The 16615-nt window shown below is 43.9% G+C and overlaps 1 protein-coding gene across 1 annotated transcript in view; it reads left to right on the plus strand.

Moving 5' to 3' along the window:
* Positions 1–16615, plus strand: part of TG (thyroglobulin) — a 224437-nt gene that overhangs the window by 76611 nt on the left and 131211 nt on the right. The window contains exons 26-34 of the mRNA XM_054985907.1: positions 1140–1337; positions 3513–3680; positions 4575–4640; positions 6646–6726; positions 7904–8041; positions 8896–9069; positions 11871–11982; positions 13275–13354; positions 15531–15674. Of these exons, the coding sequence (XP_054841882.1) occupies positions 1140–1337; positions 3513–3680; positions 4575–4640; positions 6646–6726; positions 7904–8041; positions 8896–9069; positions 11871–11982; positions 13275–13354; positions 15531–15674 (1161 nt within the window). The remainder of the gene's footprint in view (positions 1–1139; positions 1338–3512; positions 3681–4574; positions 4641–6645; positions 6727–7903; positions 8042–8895; positions 9070–11870; positions 11983–13274; positions 13355–15530; positions 15675–16615) is intronic.

Below are 16615 nucleotides of genomic sequence, written 5' to 3' on the forward strand. Positions count from 1 at the left end.
TTTTAAACTAGGCTTCCCGGCTAACATTGTATCTCCCTACACTTAAGCATCCCTGTGTACGATGTCTCATGTAGAGAGATTCTTAGATACGCCTTTGGTATCGACCCATAAAGCTAGCTAATCTTGCAGCCACTTCTCACATCCTTTTCTCAAATAGATGCTGCTGACGGTGCAGATACACAAAGCAGGCAATGCAAAGTAGCTAAAGATGCATCCACCTGCACATATGCAGGAGGGGACAAGGGGAAAGTCCTTCTGTGCTTTACACTAGATGATTTAATGATCCAACCATGACCCTGGGAGATATTGCCTCTCCTATGATAAATGAAGTGATTTAGTTCTTGAACTGGGAAAAGGCAGCTGTGAGAACCAAATTTTGATGCAGTAAAAACATAAAGCCCAACAAATTTTCCAAGTATAAGCTTTTGAGAGTCAAAGCTCTCCTCAAAGTTCTTGTATCTGATGAAGGGAGCTTTGACTTTCAAATGCTTATACCTGGAAATCTTGTTGGTCTTTAAGGTGCTACCAGGCTCAAATCTTGCTCTTCTGCTACAGACCAACATGGCTACCTGAAAGAACCAAGCGGCTACCGTACAGGGTCAAAGCTGCTTGACTTGGTACTGTACTCAAGACAGATTTCATCAGAGAACACAGAGACTGTCTGATCAGAAGCTCACCATGAGTGGAACTGAGGGAATCTGAACAAATTGTGTTCACTTGGTTAGCACATTCACAGCATGCTTACTTATAATACTATGAGGATATAATAAAAAGATCATCGACATCTTTTTTAATATAACAGCTGTTTCTCAACCTGTCCTTACCCCAGACACTACGTTCTACAGACACACAGCAGTTACCCCCAAGTACAACTCTTTATTCACCTGGTGTTGCTAATGATTCAGGGACTGAGATAAACAAAAACCTGTCTTCCTCTCTCCAGCATTTCTTTTCTCTGCCTCCCATGCACACAATCACAGCTTTGCATGCTTCAAGACTATGACTTGGGTAAGCGGATCCAGGTTAAAGGCCAATAACTTTCTAGAGATTTGAAAAAGAAAGCTGGCAACAGTCTTTCACCTGTCCGTAACCTTTTGCTGTTCTTCTTATGGAACGCAATTTCCCTCTCTTCTTCCCAGGGCAAGAATTCACAACAGCTGGAGTCAAGACCTTTGAGATGACTGATTTCCAGGATGTTGTTTCTGGCGTGTACCGGAATCTGGTTCTCTCCGCAGCTGAAACATCTTTGACCGACGTTCATCTGTTCTGCCGCCAGGCCTGCAGCCAAGATGCGTGCTGTGATGGCTTTATCTTGAGCCAGGTCATTTTGAACGGAGGTAACTGCATTCAGACTACAGACGTGGAAGAGAAAGTTTATCCCCACGTTTATCCTGCTTGATGGAAACATTTTTTTAAAAAGAAAAAAGCATACGAGAACAGATACAGTTACTCTTGTTCCTATTCCAAGTCTTAAGCAGTTTTTTCAGGGCAACCTGCTATGATATTGTTGTGAATGTTTGTATCGGACAAAGGGAGCTTTGGCTCTCGAAAGCTTATTATCCTAGAAATCTTGATGGTCTTTAGGGTGCTACAGGACTCGAATCTTGTGAATGGTCACTGGCAGCAGTCAGACATGGGTGGGTGGGTGGAGATGTGGTGGGACAACTGTTCTTGTTTCTCTTCAGTATAATAAAGAAAGGGTGGGGCCTGCATCTCCCCAACAAATACTAGAAACAGGGAAGATATGGTTACATATTCCAGTTAGAAACTTGTGCTTTCAAGCTGGCTGCCAGGTGATGATGTCATCACAAAGGGCCCTTTGCATACTACAAATGGAATCTGTGCTCGGAATGGCAGCCAGGTGATGATGTCATCATAAAGGGCCCTTTGCACACTACAAATGGAATCTGTGCTCGGAATGGCAGCCAGGTGATGATGTCATCATAAAGGGCCCTTTGCATGCTACAAATGGAATTTCTTTCTGCTCAGAGTTGGAATGGCAGCGAATGATTGTTTGGTGTCCTATGGAATGCCCTTCTTTCAGCCTAAAGATTCTGTAGCTTGACCTGCTTAGTACATTCTCAGCCATTTCTTACAGGCTTGCATATCCCAGGCTACCATCCAATCACAGTACGCGTACAAGTCTCCCCAGGGAACAATTTGGGGGCTGGGGATCACAAGTACTTACTCCCTTGGACACATGCTCTTGTGCCCACCTGTCATGCTGGAAAATGATGTCATTTTCTGGTACAATGTGGAAGCTACAGATTGCACTGGGGGAGGACAGCAGTTTTCTGAAAACATTTTAGCAAGTTGCCTCTCAGTGTGACTCATAGTTTCCAACGTGATGCAGAAGCATGTGCTTTGCCCTCATACATCCCCCAGATGCCTCCCCCCACCAGCCAGGTGAGTGGAGGAGGGGGCAGGGTCTGGGGGTCCCCTGCCTCAAGTGTGTGTGTGTGTATGTGGGGAGGGGGGTGGCATCCCTAAATCACACCTGCTGACCAATGTGAGCTTGCTGAAACGAGCCATCCACTTGAAAACTAAAATCCAGACTTTCTGCTTTTTTACATATGAATGGGAAAGAGATCAGCTTTTTTACATAGGCAAAGCCCCAAAATCTAGCTTGTGGTTTCTTCATATCAAGAGCTTCTGAAAGAATAACTAGAATAACCTCAATTTAGCATGCAGCATCTCCAGTGACAGAGAACTTGGATCACACAGGCGATTGGCCTCATGTGCTGACAGTCTCCAATTTCACCACCCTGTAAGCCTATCAGCAAGCAAAACTAAAAACTTGGGACTTGACATCAGATTTGGGACAGCCAGATAGGGTTGCCAGGTCTCCTTATCCTCCCGACGTTCTGCATGTTCTTGGCTTGGTTCCTGCGCCGGTGTGATGATGTCACTCCCAGGAAGTGATGACATCATGCATGGCAGGGAATGAGCAAAGCTTATCATTGAGCTGATTTGGGTGGTGTGATGACGTCAGTGATGTCATCACATCAGCCTTGGGAGCATTCCCGGGAGGCCCATTCCCCGCCTTTTCGCCTGGCCGGCCAAGTAAGCAGTGATGGGGGGCAAAAGGTGGGAGCGGAGGATCCCTTGCTCCCACCAGGGGAATGGGAACCCCACAGCCAAACCAAGACTGTAAGGTTTTCCTCATTTATCTATGATCTCTACCATACAGATTAGGGTAAATTCCTAGAACGTCACCTGGAAATGATATCACATCCTTTCCAAACCTCATCTTCCTCAGGCACTGCCTTCAATATATCCCGAGGCAGTGCTGGCTATTCTACTGTATCCTGCCACGCCGCTGAGCAAAATTTGAAACCTTTCCACAGTCTAAGGAGCTTTCCACCAGAGGACGAGCCGATGAAGTTTGTGGAAGGCTCCTAAGACTGAAGGGCAGGCCTCAAACTTCGCTGGACAGAGTAATAGGATGCAGGCCACTCAACAAAACTTCATAGAACCAGAGAACTCCATTTCTTTCCTCAACTTTTAACTAGGGAGTATCTTGTGTGGGCTTATGAGCTACCCTGATGTATTCATCTGCAATAACAAAGACTGGGATGGATCTACAACACATGGGAGAGAAGACCGGTGCCAAAGAGAGAAGTACGATGAAGGCAGGAAGGAGTACACGTTCCGGCTGGGAGGCCAGGTGCTCACAGGAAGTAAGTGCCCTTCTTTTCCAGTGCCAGGTTGCTCCGGTGTGGCTGTTGCGTCCATATTTGCTATTCTCATTTAGCGTCTGCTCTTGTCAGTTCCTTGAAAAATGCTGTGCAGGCCTCCCTTTCCCTAGGCGCATCACATTTCCTGTTAATTAAAATATTTCTAGCCTGCCCTTTCCAAAGGGCCAGGATGGTTCAACATGAAAAATGATGTTGCATGCTAAAAAATCCCAAGAGCTCTATAAGGAAGAAAATAAACTGCCTTCATAACTGTAAAAATGCAAAGGGAAGGCAGATGTGTGGAAGATCCTTTCCCAAACCGATTTCAATGCTTGAGCGTGCAGAAAAACCCTGTAGTTTACTGATTCAGATTATGACCAGCTAACTGTAGTTAGGATTAAACAGGAAGCGCTGTGCAAGAGGGGACAAGGGAGTGTGAGATAATTCAGATTCATTTCTGATCTTCAAAACTGTGGTTTGGAGAATCATAAAGACTGAGACTTTGTGTCTTTAAACCTGCATTGGGTTGCCAATTCAAAGTTGGGAAACTCCTGGAGATTTCAGAGGGTGGAGGGGATGGATTCGGTTTGGGGAGGGGAAGGAGCTGAGCAGGGTATAATTCCCTAGCATCCACCCTCCAAAGCAAACATTTTCTCCAGGGCAACCGATCTCTGTAGTCTGGAGATCAGATGTAATTCCGGGAGATCTCCATATCCCACCTGGAGGTTGACAACCTTAATCTCACACCCACTTACATAAACAAAGATTGATTACCCACTCCTTCCATTTTTTATTTATAATGTCTTTATTAATCCTTAGCGGTAAGAACTGTCCCCAAATGGTGGTCATTGTATTATCTTGTACGAGGAAGTAAACATTATTTCCTTTCTTCATCAGCTTCTGAGGTCACAAAAGAAAAGGATAATTCTTTTGTCAGCTTTCAGCGTGTCTATCTATGGAGAGGTGCGTGTTGTTTTTTAATGTCACTTTTGGAAGAAAGAGGACCATAGACTTCATCACTATATTGCCTTACATATTATCTGTTGCTTTAAATATATACTCCTGAGTACCACCCGTGCTTCATGTTGTCTAACGTCAGTCCTAGAATTGATTATATCCTGCTTCAGTATTTTCTCTGCTCTGTATTGGATTCTTGCTAATACTATGCCTTTTAAACTTGTATCTATGGCATTGTTTATGAAAATGTCCTTGATACTGTATGGAAATGTACTCGATACTGATTGTACTAATCTCATACTGTGTAATCCACCTTGAGTCTCAGTGAGAAAGGCGGACTACAAACACCAACCAACCAACCAACCAACCAACCAACCAACAAACCAACAAACAAACAAACAAACAAAAATAGCAGAACCTAATCCTTAAAAAAAATCATTGTACATGTTCCGTGTAAAAAACCTTGTAAATTGGAAGATCTTTGAAGAACAGCTTCCCATGCGCTATAGTACCAAATCCAATGCTCATGGCAACATTGTTCACACTAAAGATGCATCAAAGTGCACAGGATCTTGCCTTGTGTGTGTTGTATCCTTGCCGCCTGCATCGACCCTTTGGGAACAAGAGATGTGGGAAAGGCCAGCAGGCAAACACCTCCCCTTGCCCCTCATTTACATTACATCCGCTGACAGGTGATCCCTGATTGTCTGACGGGGCCACAGGTGTGCCGTCCGGGCAGCTGGATTGGATGTGAATTTGCATGTTCAATAACGTGAGGTTCTTCATCCGGCTAAGAATCCCTGTGCAAAAGCCTGCATCTTTATGCATGGATGTCAGGAGGTCTCCTGTCATACTCTGCAGGGTCATGGTGTATTGCAAAGCCTATGTACTGTTTTATTCTGTTTAACTATGATGTTAGAAGCAGATGCTGCTCTCTGCCTGGAATGTTCTCCGTGCAGTTTCTCTTTTGCCTGGCCTCATGGAATTGCTAACACATCATCTCTGCTTTGTCCTGCTGCTCCTCTATTCAACGTAGCTAACTGTTTTCTGAAGGGGGGTGGGGCCGGGCTTAGAATCCTTTATGTCAGGTCTTGCCCAGGTAAATCCCCAAGCACTTCACTACATCACCTCAGGTTATGAGTTAAAGGGACTGTGGGCCAAACTATAAGTGACGAATGACACAGGTTGGACACTTGTCAGCTTCCCTCAAGTTTTGATGGGAAATGTAGGCAGCTTGGCGGAATGTTGGACAAGTGACAGTTGAAAAGTCCATTGGACAGCAGACGGAGGGCCAAGCTGCAAGACCAGGATGCCTACATTTCCCATCAAAACTTGAGGGAAGCTGACCAGTGTCCGACCTGTGTTATTCGTCACTTGTAGCTTGGTCCTGAATTGATGAGATATACCAGCATCAAGATATTCAGACAGGAGCATTGGCAGAAGTGATGCAGGGTGGCAAAGCACGGTTAATTATAGGATGACATTCCTGCCCCGGGAAAGAAAACCCATTAGGATTTTGACGTGAAGGGTCCAGGATCTCGGAGAGGAGGGGGAAGGGGGAGGATGAGCTCATCCCAGTCCTTAGGGAGGGTGATACTGCTCCGACTGAAACTTCAAGGCCACGTTCTCAAGCCAGCTGGGGAATAGTAATCAGACACCTGCAAGATAAGCAGCTAACAGCCAAGCAAGCAAGCATGTTCCCTATGCATATTCTTAGAGGTTTAAAATATTGTACACCAAGACAATCATGGCAGATATACTGGGGTGTATCTGTCAGTTACGTGCTTGTAGAGAAATGCCATTCCTGGCAAAGAATGTAACAGTGAATGCACTAATAGCTTATCAAATAAAATGCTTTAACTCATGCAGTTCCTGGACTTGCGCAGTGAAGTCTTTGAGAGTTACTTGGCAGAGCCTTACAACGGGGCCCTTAATGGGATGAGCGTGTTTGTGCTCTTGGGAATAAGGGCACCAAGAGTATTTCAGGAATAACATTCTGCTTGTCTTCTAGATTCTGATATGCTTACCCGAACGAGATCCGCTGGATGTGATGTGGCTGCTTTCCAAATACAGACAGAGTCAGAATTGACAGGTACGGGTATACCAAGGGAGAATAGTTGTTCGTTTCAGTCCATGAAAGATTTTTTCAGAATAATATATAACAGTCTCAAAGGTTTTCCTTTTTACTAGGAAGGGGAGACAAACTCAACTTTTCAGTAAAATGGCAGAGATTTCCCTTGCCGATATTCTTCATTTTTTAATGAATGCTTCTACAGATCGTTGTGCAAACATTTCCTATCACTAGCCAATGTGTGTTTATATTCTGCATGCTATCAGGCATTGCAGCCAAAGCATGCATCTGAACGTACAGAGGTTCGAGTGGTCAAGCAGCTCCATATGACACTGCACCTGCTTGCTTCATAGTTACTGTTAAGGATTTTGAATCAATAAAGATATTGGCTACCAGGATTTATTATATTATGCACAGTGGACAATGAAAGCAAAGTTGAACAAACAAAATGCAATCATGCACAAAATATAAGGAATATATTAAACAATGGTATTTTGCAATGAACAGGAGATTTAAAAGTTACAATAGACATCACCTGCTAATTAGCGACACAATTGTACCAGGAATATTTCTTGTGCAAACCCTACTGACAGGCAAAACACTGAGAAACCACATTTAGATGAGAACATTGTATGAATTGGCCTTTTCTTTCTTTCTTTCTTTCTTTCTTTCTTTCTTTCTTTCTTTCTTTCTTTCTTTCTTTCTTTCTTTCTTTCTTTCTTTCTTTCTTCCTTCCTTCCTTCCTTCCTTCCTTCCTTCCTTCCTTCCTCTCTCGCACTCTCACACACAAACACAGCAGGGGCCGGAGTCCAATAGAACCTATAAGTCTAACAAAATTTATGGTAAGGTATGAGCTTTCATGAGTCACAGCTTACTTCTTCAGATACCAAGTATCTGACTCATGAACGCTCATACCCTACCACAAATTTTGTTAGTCTTCTAGGTGCTACTGGACTCTTGCACTTTTCGACTGCTACAGACAGACTAACATGGCTGCCCTATATCTATCTCAGCAGGGGAGATTCTGTTCCTGGTTTCCTCAGCATAAGGAGCAGGGTATCCTTTGGTTCTAGTCCCCGTTGCATTGAATTCTTTTCTTGGAGTGTTCCACTAGAGCCCTTTGTATGGAATTCTCTTCTTAGAGTGACTAAATACTCTTTCTCTGCTTCCTTCTGGCTGTCCAATTGACATCAATCAGCTTCTGCACTGGAACTCTTTTCCTTGATGGAAAGCAGCCAAATCCAGATTGACCAACATCGTTCTCTGCCATCCCAAGAGTACTGGATCTTCAGGCACAAATACTCAGCGGAGCAGGCCCGCCTATGGTGCCTTACACGTAAGAGAACTTATCAGTTGTCTCGGTCGTTCATCAGCAGATGTTATTTTTACTAATTAGTCAGCAATTTGAGACATTTAGCATTTTTACAACATCCTGCTAGAATACTAAGAGGGATGCTCACCAAAAGCTGAATTAAAAAAAAAGATGAGCTCTAGAACACATGTGTCTGATACCATATAAAGCTTGAGAGAGAATTTCCACGTGACCAAAACTTGATTCAGCACTAGTTAAACTACCGGGATACTATTAAAACACACTTAGATTCATTTAATGCATCTTACAGTCTCTTATCAAAAAGCGAGGTTCAGCTTAGGTCTTGGGAATAGTCAGTGCTTGAAATGGAGAAATATCTTAAGCATCAAAAAGGAATTTTTTTTTTGGTGGTGGTGGTGGTGGGGGGAACAACTCCCTGACTTGGGGAGGAAGAAAATGAAACTATGGGGAAAGGGAGAACGTTGAAACTCTGGAATGGGCAAGTACAAGCAACAACAACAATCCATGGCAGAAGGGTAGAGGGGAAGTGTTGGGAAGGTGAGGCATATTGTGGACAAGAATTTCTGGACTTCTGTGGCTCTTCTGTGGCGAGCCAGTTTGGTGTAGTGGTTAAGAGCGCGGGACTCTAATCTGGAGAGCCGGGTTTGAGTCCCCACTCCTCCACTTGAAGCCAGCTGGGTGACCTTGGGCTAGTCACGGCTCTCTGGAGCTCTCTCAGCCCCACCCACCTCACAGGATGATTGTTGTTGTGCGGATAATAATGACGTACTTTGTAAACCACTCTGAGTGGGCTAGTTGTCCTGAAGGGCGGTATATAAAACGAATGTTGTTATTATTATTATTCTTGTTCTTTCTAGGTTGCGCAGAAGATGAATTCTGTCATCTCGCCGACATTCCAAATGTCACAACCCAAACGTACTTTCCTTGCACCCTCTATCCTGTGGCCCAGGTCTGTGATAATATCAACAACGTCCCTGAAAACTGCCGCACTGTGTTACCTCAGAAGCCAAACATTTTATATCAGAAAAAGGGTGAGTCTAAGCTATATCAGTTTTGTCATGGCTGCGTCATCGCAAGAGTGAACCAACCTCTCTGCTTTTTAAACTGAAAGGTGTCGCTGTAGAGAAGTTGTGTGGATTAGTTCTGTGGGTTGCTGAGGGGAACAAGATGGATGGGGGAGGGATGGGGGCTTCCGTCTTCACAGTTTCATCTTTACTGTCATATACTGTTAAGAAAAGGAATGCAAGCAATTTAGTGGCCTGTGGGCCACATGACATGAACACAAGAGCTGTCTTGTACTGGCTAATTCAGTAGGAGATGATGGGGCTTGAACCTGGGACCTTCTGCATGCAACACAGGTGCTCTACCTCTTGAACTTAGGCTCCTCTACTAAGCCAGACCTCAGCACTATTTTATCCAGCTCTGAAAGCCCTATCATATTTTAATCAATGTACACTAAAATAATTTCCCTTGCAATTCTGCTTATAAGAAAGAAAAGCAGTAAGGGAGGAACAAAACTCCAAAACCCACACAGCTGCCATTCAAAATGGCAGCTGTGTGCAGAGGTTACTTCTTGCCTGAGTTTGTTATGCTGAATTTTTCCTTACCTTGGGCCTGTCGTATTTTAATCAATGTACGCTAAAATAATTTCCCTTGCAATTCTGCTTATAAGAAAGAAAAGCAGTAAGGGAGGAACAAAACTCCAAAAACCACACAGCTGCCATTCAAAATGGCAGCTGTGTGCAGAGGTTACTTCTTGCCTGAGTTTGTTATGCTAAATTTTTCCTTACCTTGGGCCAGCAGCGGCCAGTGTTTTGGAGCAGGACTGCAGAAGCTGTCAGTGTTGTGATTCTAAGCCACAAATTAAGTGAGAGAAGTAGGACAGAGACATGTGGGTGCTGTTTTCAGCAGTATCTCTCTGTGTGTTTGTAGTATCTATTTCCATTTCCCTCCGTTTCCTTATATATTTCATACATGTTATTGGATTACTATATTGTGTCCAGCAGGATTTGAGTCCAGTGACTCCTTAGAGACCAAGATTTTCAGGGCATGAGTTTTCAAGAGTCAGAGCTCCCTTCTTCAGATACGACAAATAAACAACCCCGTATCTGAAGAAAGGAGCTCTGACTCTCGAAAGCTCATACCCTGAAAATCTTGTTAGTCCCTAAGATGCCACAGGACTCAAATCCTGCTTTCCTACCGCAGACCAATATAGCTACCCACCAAAACTATATTGTGCCCATTGTGGAAGGTAGAAAGGTCACAGCTAACCTTCTTCCTGAATCTCTTCCTTGCCTATTTAATGAATGGATTCAGAGGAGGTCAACAGAGGTCGTCAATGGCTAGATTAAGACCTTCATGTTTTTAACCCTCTGACTAGCAAAGTTGGGAGGCAATAATAAGGGGAGGCCTCGGCCCACATGTTCTGCCTGTGGGTGACTGCGTGAACAGAATGACACGCTAGATGGACTATTGGTCTGATTTAACGTGACTCCTTATATTTCCTAGAGATGCTGAATGAACTGAGCATGGGACTTGGGAGGGGTATGATCACACTTTTCCAATACTCCAAGGGCCGTCACACGGAAGAGGACAAAGGCTTGTTCTCTTCTGCAGAGGGCAAAATGAGATTTAATAGGCTTAAATCAGAAGTGGGTAGATTTTGGGTTGGACCTTTGGAGAAACTTTTTAACAGCAAGCACAGTTTGGTCATCAACATTTTTGCCTGGGTGGGGTTCACCCTCCCTGAAGATCTTCAAGCATTGGCTTGACAGCCATCTATCAGGGATACTCTAGTTTGGGATTTTCTGCTTTGAACGTGGGATCAGTCTCCTCTATGATTTTATGATCCCAGTCTTTCTGGGAATGCTTTAGGTGGTCATTGCCATCTTTAACATTTCCATCTGCATAACATTTCCAAGCAAAGGAATATTTTGATTGCCTCCACGCTAATTGCATTCTGTCCCCTTGTGATATATGTCCCCTTCTTTCCTCTCTCTCTTCTCCCCTCCTCTTATCTGCCCAGTTTGGATCAGGCATCTGACGAAGAGAACTTGATTCTCGAAAGCTTATGCTACAATAAAATTGGTTAGTCTTAAAGGTGCTACTGGACTCTTTTTGATTTTGCTACTACAGACTAACACGGCTAACTCCTCTGGATCTATTGCCATCTTTAAGTGATCGTGGCCACCTTTTTCAGTGGAACATGTTGTTCCAGCCTCTCTACTAGTGTCTGGAGAATGCAGTGGCCCTGATCACATAGACAGCCATTCTACTTTAGTCCTGTATCCCTGTTCTTGAAGACTTGATTTATGTATATCCAGTCTTTCCTGCATAACATCAACAGAAGCTGATAATGAACCCTCCCTAGGAAAGTTTTTTTCTATCTCCTTTTGCTCAAGCAAAGAGGAGGTGATGATTGCCTGATAGCTCTGTTTGGGACTGGTGGCCTGGGAATCTTCAACTCTCTTCTGACAGGCAGGCTACGCGATGCACAGAAGACTGTCATAGCTGGCTTAGAATCTTAGAACAATGACTTGCATTATGTTAGTGGTCTGTACAGGGTTCCTTCTGACTATGCCAGGGTAAAGCAAGGCAACCTAGACCATGTGGGCATACCAATAATGCCTCCCAAGACAAATATGAGCAAGGGGAGGAGCTTCTTTATAAGCTCCACCCACAAGCACCAGGGTTTTTTATGTGACCATTTTGGATGCTAGAAATAACTACACTGTAGCCAATGTGTTATTTGAATACTCACTAAAAGAATTTTTTTTAGAAATGGAGTATGCCTGGACTCAACAATTTTCTGTCTGTCTTCCTTGTTTTGCAGTCTCTCTAGCAGGGAGTGTAAAGAACTTCTACACTCGTTTGCCTTTTGGCAAAGTTTCAGGAATCTCAGTGAGAAACAAGACAGATGTGTCTGGGAAGACTGTTGGAGATGGGTAAGTTTCCTCTCTGCTTTGCAAACATGAGTCTTTTTCTTTTATCTGAGCAACTTAAAAAACCTTTCTTGTAGAAGAGAAATACTGAAACCCATAGGCCTGGCAGGGGCCTTCATGTGTCCTCCAGGCTCGAGAACAAATCTTGCATACACCAAGCCACTTCTTTGCTACCCAGTAAAACTGCCAACCCCCCCCCTAATATTAACCTAGGATAGTGTGCCACAAATAAGACAGCAGGCACATGCAATGGGTGTAAGCTACAAGAAGCTGCCTCATACAGAGTAAGATCAATGGGCCATCAAGGCCAATACTTTGATTAAGGTGTCAGGGATGGCCGAACACTTCAGTAGCCATTTCTGTATTTCTTTTCTTTGCGTGCCCATGTCTGGACTAGAGATGAGCATGAGCTGAAATACGAACCAAAGTTTGTGACGAACCAGGTTCGCGAACCGGCGGTTTGTCAGAGCCCATTTCTGATGAACTGCCACGGATTTTAGGCTGGTTCGTTTGGTTCATTTTTTGGTTCGTCACTGCAGACAGCCTGGCACTAATCAATCAGTTTCCTAGGCAACAGGGGATGGACTTCCTACAGACCTTCTGCTGACTCAGAAGTGGCTTTCTGCTGGCCCAGAAGTGACCTTCTGCTGACCCGGAAGTGACAATTCGCTGACCTGGATTTGACATTTTCATGAACCAAATGAACCAGTTTGCGAACTGGTGCAGTTTCATGAAACTTCATGGTTTGTGGTGCATGAAATGCTACGAACCACGAACCGCATAGTTCGGTTTTTTTCCCGGTTCGTGCCCATCTCTAGTCTGGACTACCCATTTTCATTACTTGTATTGATGATTCTTTCTTTAAATACATTTTGATGCACATCAGTGCAATTTATATAAGCTTGTATCCTATCACTGGTTTTTGATGGTGGATGAGCATTTCTGTTGTTGGAAAAGGTGAAGGGGTCATTTCCTTGGATTGCGTTGAATGATCATAAAGGAAAGGGAGATATCATCTGGCCCTCGTCTTTGATCTCCATGCATCAGGGATCTGATCCAGAACCGTATGCATATAGGCTCTTTCACACAATGAGAAAGTCAAGCTTTAAGAAAGTCTCCGAGGCCTTCCAAGTTTTTGTTTTGTTTTCATGCATACAAGTATATTTGCTGTCATTTATAGAGTTTAAGACTCTTAACACTTTTATATACAAGAAGTGGTTTTATTTGCATAACCTGATGATTTTAATTAGGAACACTGAGAACTTTTCTAAGCATTTGGCTAATTTTTTTGCCAGGTTCTTTGACTGCGAACGCCTCTGCGATTCAGATCCATGTTGCACGGGCTTTGGACTTCTAAATGCTTCCCAAGCAACAGGTATTAATTACTGACGATGTAAGATGTTTATGTTTCCATGATAACTTGGAGCCTGTCGGCCTTATTTAACAGTATAGCTAAGGGCCTAATTATACAAGACATGCAACCTGAGTCACAGCTATAAAAGATCCTGAGGAGTTAGCCGTGTTAGTCTGTAGTTGCAAAATAGTGAAGAGTCCAGTAGCACCTTTAAGACTAACCAATTTGATTGTAGCAAATGCATCTGACGAAGAGAGCTGTGGTTCTCGAAAGCTTATGCTACATTAAAGTTGGTTAGCTATAAAAGACATGATCCCAGGACACGTGGAGTCTGAGGAAGGGGCAAATGGGAGCTCCCATGGTTCTTTCCAATAGAGAAAATGGCCTGGGATGGAAGGCAGAAGTCCACCTTGTCCCGCTTAGTAACTGCTTATATACCACTCTTCTAGACAGATTAGTGCCCCACTCAGAGTGGGGAACAAGTTAGTGTTATTATTATCCCCACAATGCAACTTGCTCGGACTGAGAGGAGAGGCTGACCCAAGGCCACCTGCTGAGCTCATTGCATGAGTGGGAGACAAACCAGCAGAGTGCTAATTCACAGCCCAACCACTTAATCACTATGCTGCAGCAGTGTTCTGAGCCACACCGAGCAATTGAGCAATTTCTAAGGTGAGTCCCCAAAAGTATGTGTGACTTTCTGACATGTCTTATATAGTTAAGCTCTAAAGGATATGTTGGTTTTACTCATAGGGTAGTTTGAGTTGCATGCCCAAGAAAGTACCGTAGCTGTGGGTAATATAGAAACTGAATAGTGAGTTATTTGATTTGAGACCGGGAAGCAAAGAATTGGCTTGATGCTACAAATCAGGGCTGAATCCACACGTCCCGGCGTTGTGATAAACTTTCGCTAAACTAATGGAAGTATAGCATCTTTCTAGAGTAATTTCTGACTTGTGGCACGATGAGTCAGAAATCGTACTAGAAAGACACTGTACTTCTGGAAGTTTAGCGCAAAGTTCCGGAAGTTTAGTGCAATGCTGGGATGCCCCAGGGCATGTGGATTCAGCACAGGATCCAAAATTCAATGGACTAGGAAAATGACACCATGTGAACATTTTCTGTGCCGCAGATGAGGCCACTCGACATGTCACTTCTGAGAGCAGATTAGTTGCTTCCCGCATCTGTTTTGGTTTTTTTTAAGACTGATTAATCAAGGACAGCCTGACATAACTTTAGTTTGACCCAAAAGCTTCACTGCTGTGCTACACTTTATCAGAGAACCTATCGAGAGCAGTGAATAGGTTTCCATCTCTAAATCATAGTGTCAGTCACTGTTTCATAAGACATGAAAAGAGCCCTGATGGATCAGTCCAGTGTTCCATTAAGTCCAGCGTCCTGTCTGACACAGTGCCCGACCAGTTACTATGGAGGGCCAACAAATAGGGCATTAGTCGCCAAGGCCTTTCCTTGATGTTGCTTCCTGGTGCTGATATTCAGAGGTTTATGGAGCACCTACAAAAATCTAGGGTAGAAACACGCATTACTAAGTACCTTGGGATGTTCAAGTGTAGAATTGTACATGTAGTCCTCAATTCATGTGCAGGCTGTTTTTGCTTGGCGCCCGTGAATGCCACTTTCACGGGAGCTCCCTTTGTGTGACTGCATTTTCAAGGGATTCCGGAGGGCAGAGGGCCAATTCAGCTCTGTTTTTGCTGCGAGAACAAGTACTGTAGGCTCCTTTGACTTGCCAATTGGTATTTCTTTAAGGCGTGAGAACGTGTCAAGATCTGCGTTTCAATGAATGGATGTGGGGGAAACTGGGATACTTTTAGAAATTGAGGAGGAACTCATATCGGACTCGTGAATGTATTCACATGGAGCAAATTGAAGAGTGACTGTGTGAGCCAGTGCATGTGAAGTTGGAGGGGGGTGGGGCACATGAAGTTCACTTGAGTGTCTCTAGGTAAGATGTCTTGTGTAGAGAGACCACTAGACACTTTGCAAATGATGGAACAGAAGGAAAGCTCTCCCCATAGGCTTATCAGTGTAATGAATTGATTGTATTGACTTACCCTGTGTAATCCTCCTTGAGTCTCAGTGAGAAAGATGGACTATAAATAACCAATAAATAAATTTGTCTGCCTAATATTTACACTTACAAAGTGACTACCACAGATGCATCTCCCCTCTGCAGATGGCAAAGTCTTATGCTTAATCCTGAATAATTTGGGAATCCAAACCTGCAGTGAAGAACTAAGGAATGACTGGCGGGTTTCCGACTGTGCACCTCTGCAAGCAGAAGCCAGGATCCATCCCTTTGGCTGGTATCAAAAAGGAGGTAAACAGGAAATCAGATCATTTGCCTATATCTGAGACATTTTTTAAAAAAAAAATATGGATGTGTAGGTAGATAGCAATTAAGACAAACTTGCCTATGAGCAGAATTCCCTGGCTGACACAAAGGAAGTATAATTTTAGCCAAGATTTGTTATTAAATTCTATTAAAATTAATTATTAATGATCAAATGAACCTAGGTAGACCATGAGAGGGAGGGCAGGAAGGGTTACATCAGTGCCTAGTTCTCGTGGCCCCTTCTTACACACCCAGGGTAAGGCCGATTGCCACCTTGGGGTCTGATAGCATTTTTCCCCAGGCCAGTTTGGCTAGGGATCCTAACGGTGTTTTGCCATCTTCTGGGCATGGAGCACGGGTCACTGGGGGAGTGGGGGAAGGGGAGGTAGTTGTGAATTTCCTGCATTGTGCAGGGGGTTGGACTAGATGCCCCTGGAGGTCCCTTCCAACCCTGTGATTCTGTGATTCTGTGAAATGTGAGTTTCCTTCCCTCCATTGGCTGTACTACTTATCCTATTGAACTTTATGTGTGACACATATGCTGAGCGCTCCACATGGGTGTTCACACAGAGAGGGTGCCCCCTACATGGAGACACTGGGGTGGATTTTCTTTAAAAGTGCCACAGCGCATACTGAAGCAATCTCAACATCACGGATCATTACTCAGATCTTTGGTAACTTTCACAGTGTCATTCAAGTATGGAGGATAGGAGAAAAGAATTTTTTAAAGTTCCATAGACACACTTATTTGACTCGTCGTGAATTGAGTACGTAGTACCCTCAAGGGTTTCCCGAGGTTTGCTGATGTCTGCCTAGTGTGAGAACCATGGGGGGTAGGGGGGAGTTAAGGTCCACTGAGTGAAGTCTCTGTGATTCAGGAAAACCATGCATCTAAAGATTCAGTGCAATTCTCTGTTGTGATCATA

Source organism: Eublepharis macularius, chromosome 7 (genome assembly GCF_028583425.1).
Source record: "Eublepharis macularius isolate TG4126 chromosome 7, MPM_Emac_v1.0, whole genome shotgun sequence".
Classification (NCBI taxonomy): Eukaryota; Metazoa; Chordata; class Lepidosauria; order Squamata; family Eublepharidae; genus Eublepharis; species Eublepharis macularius.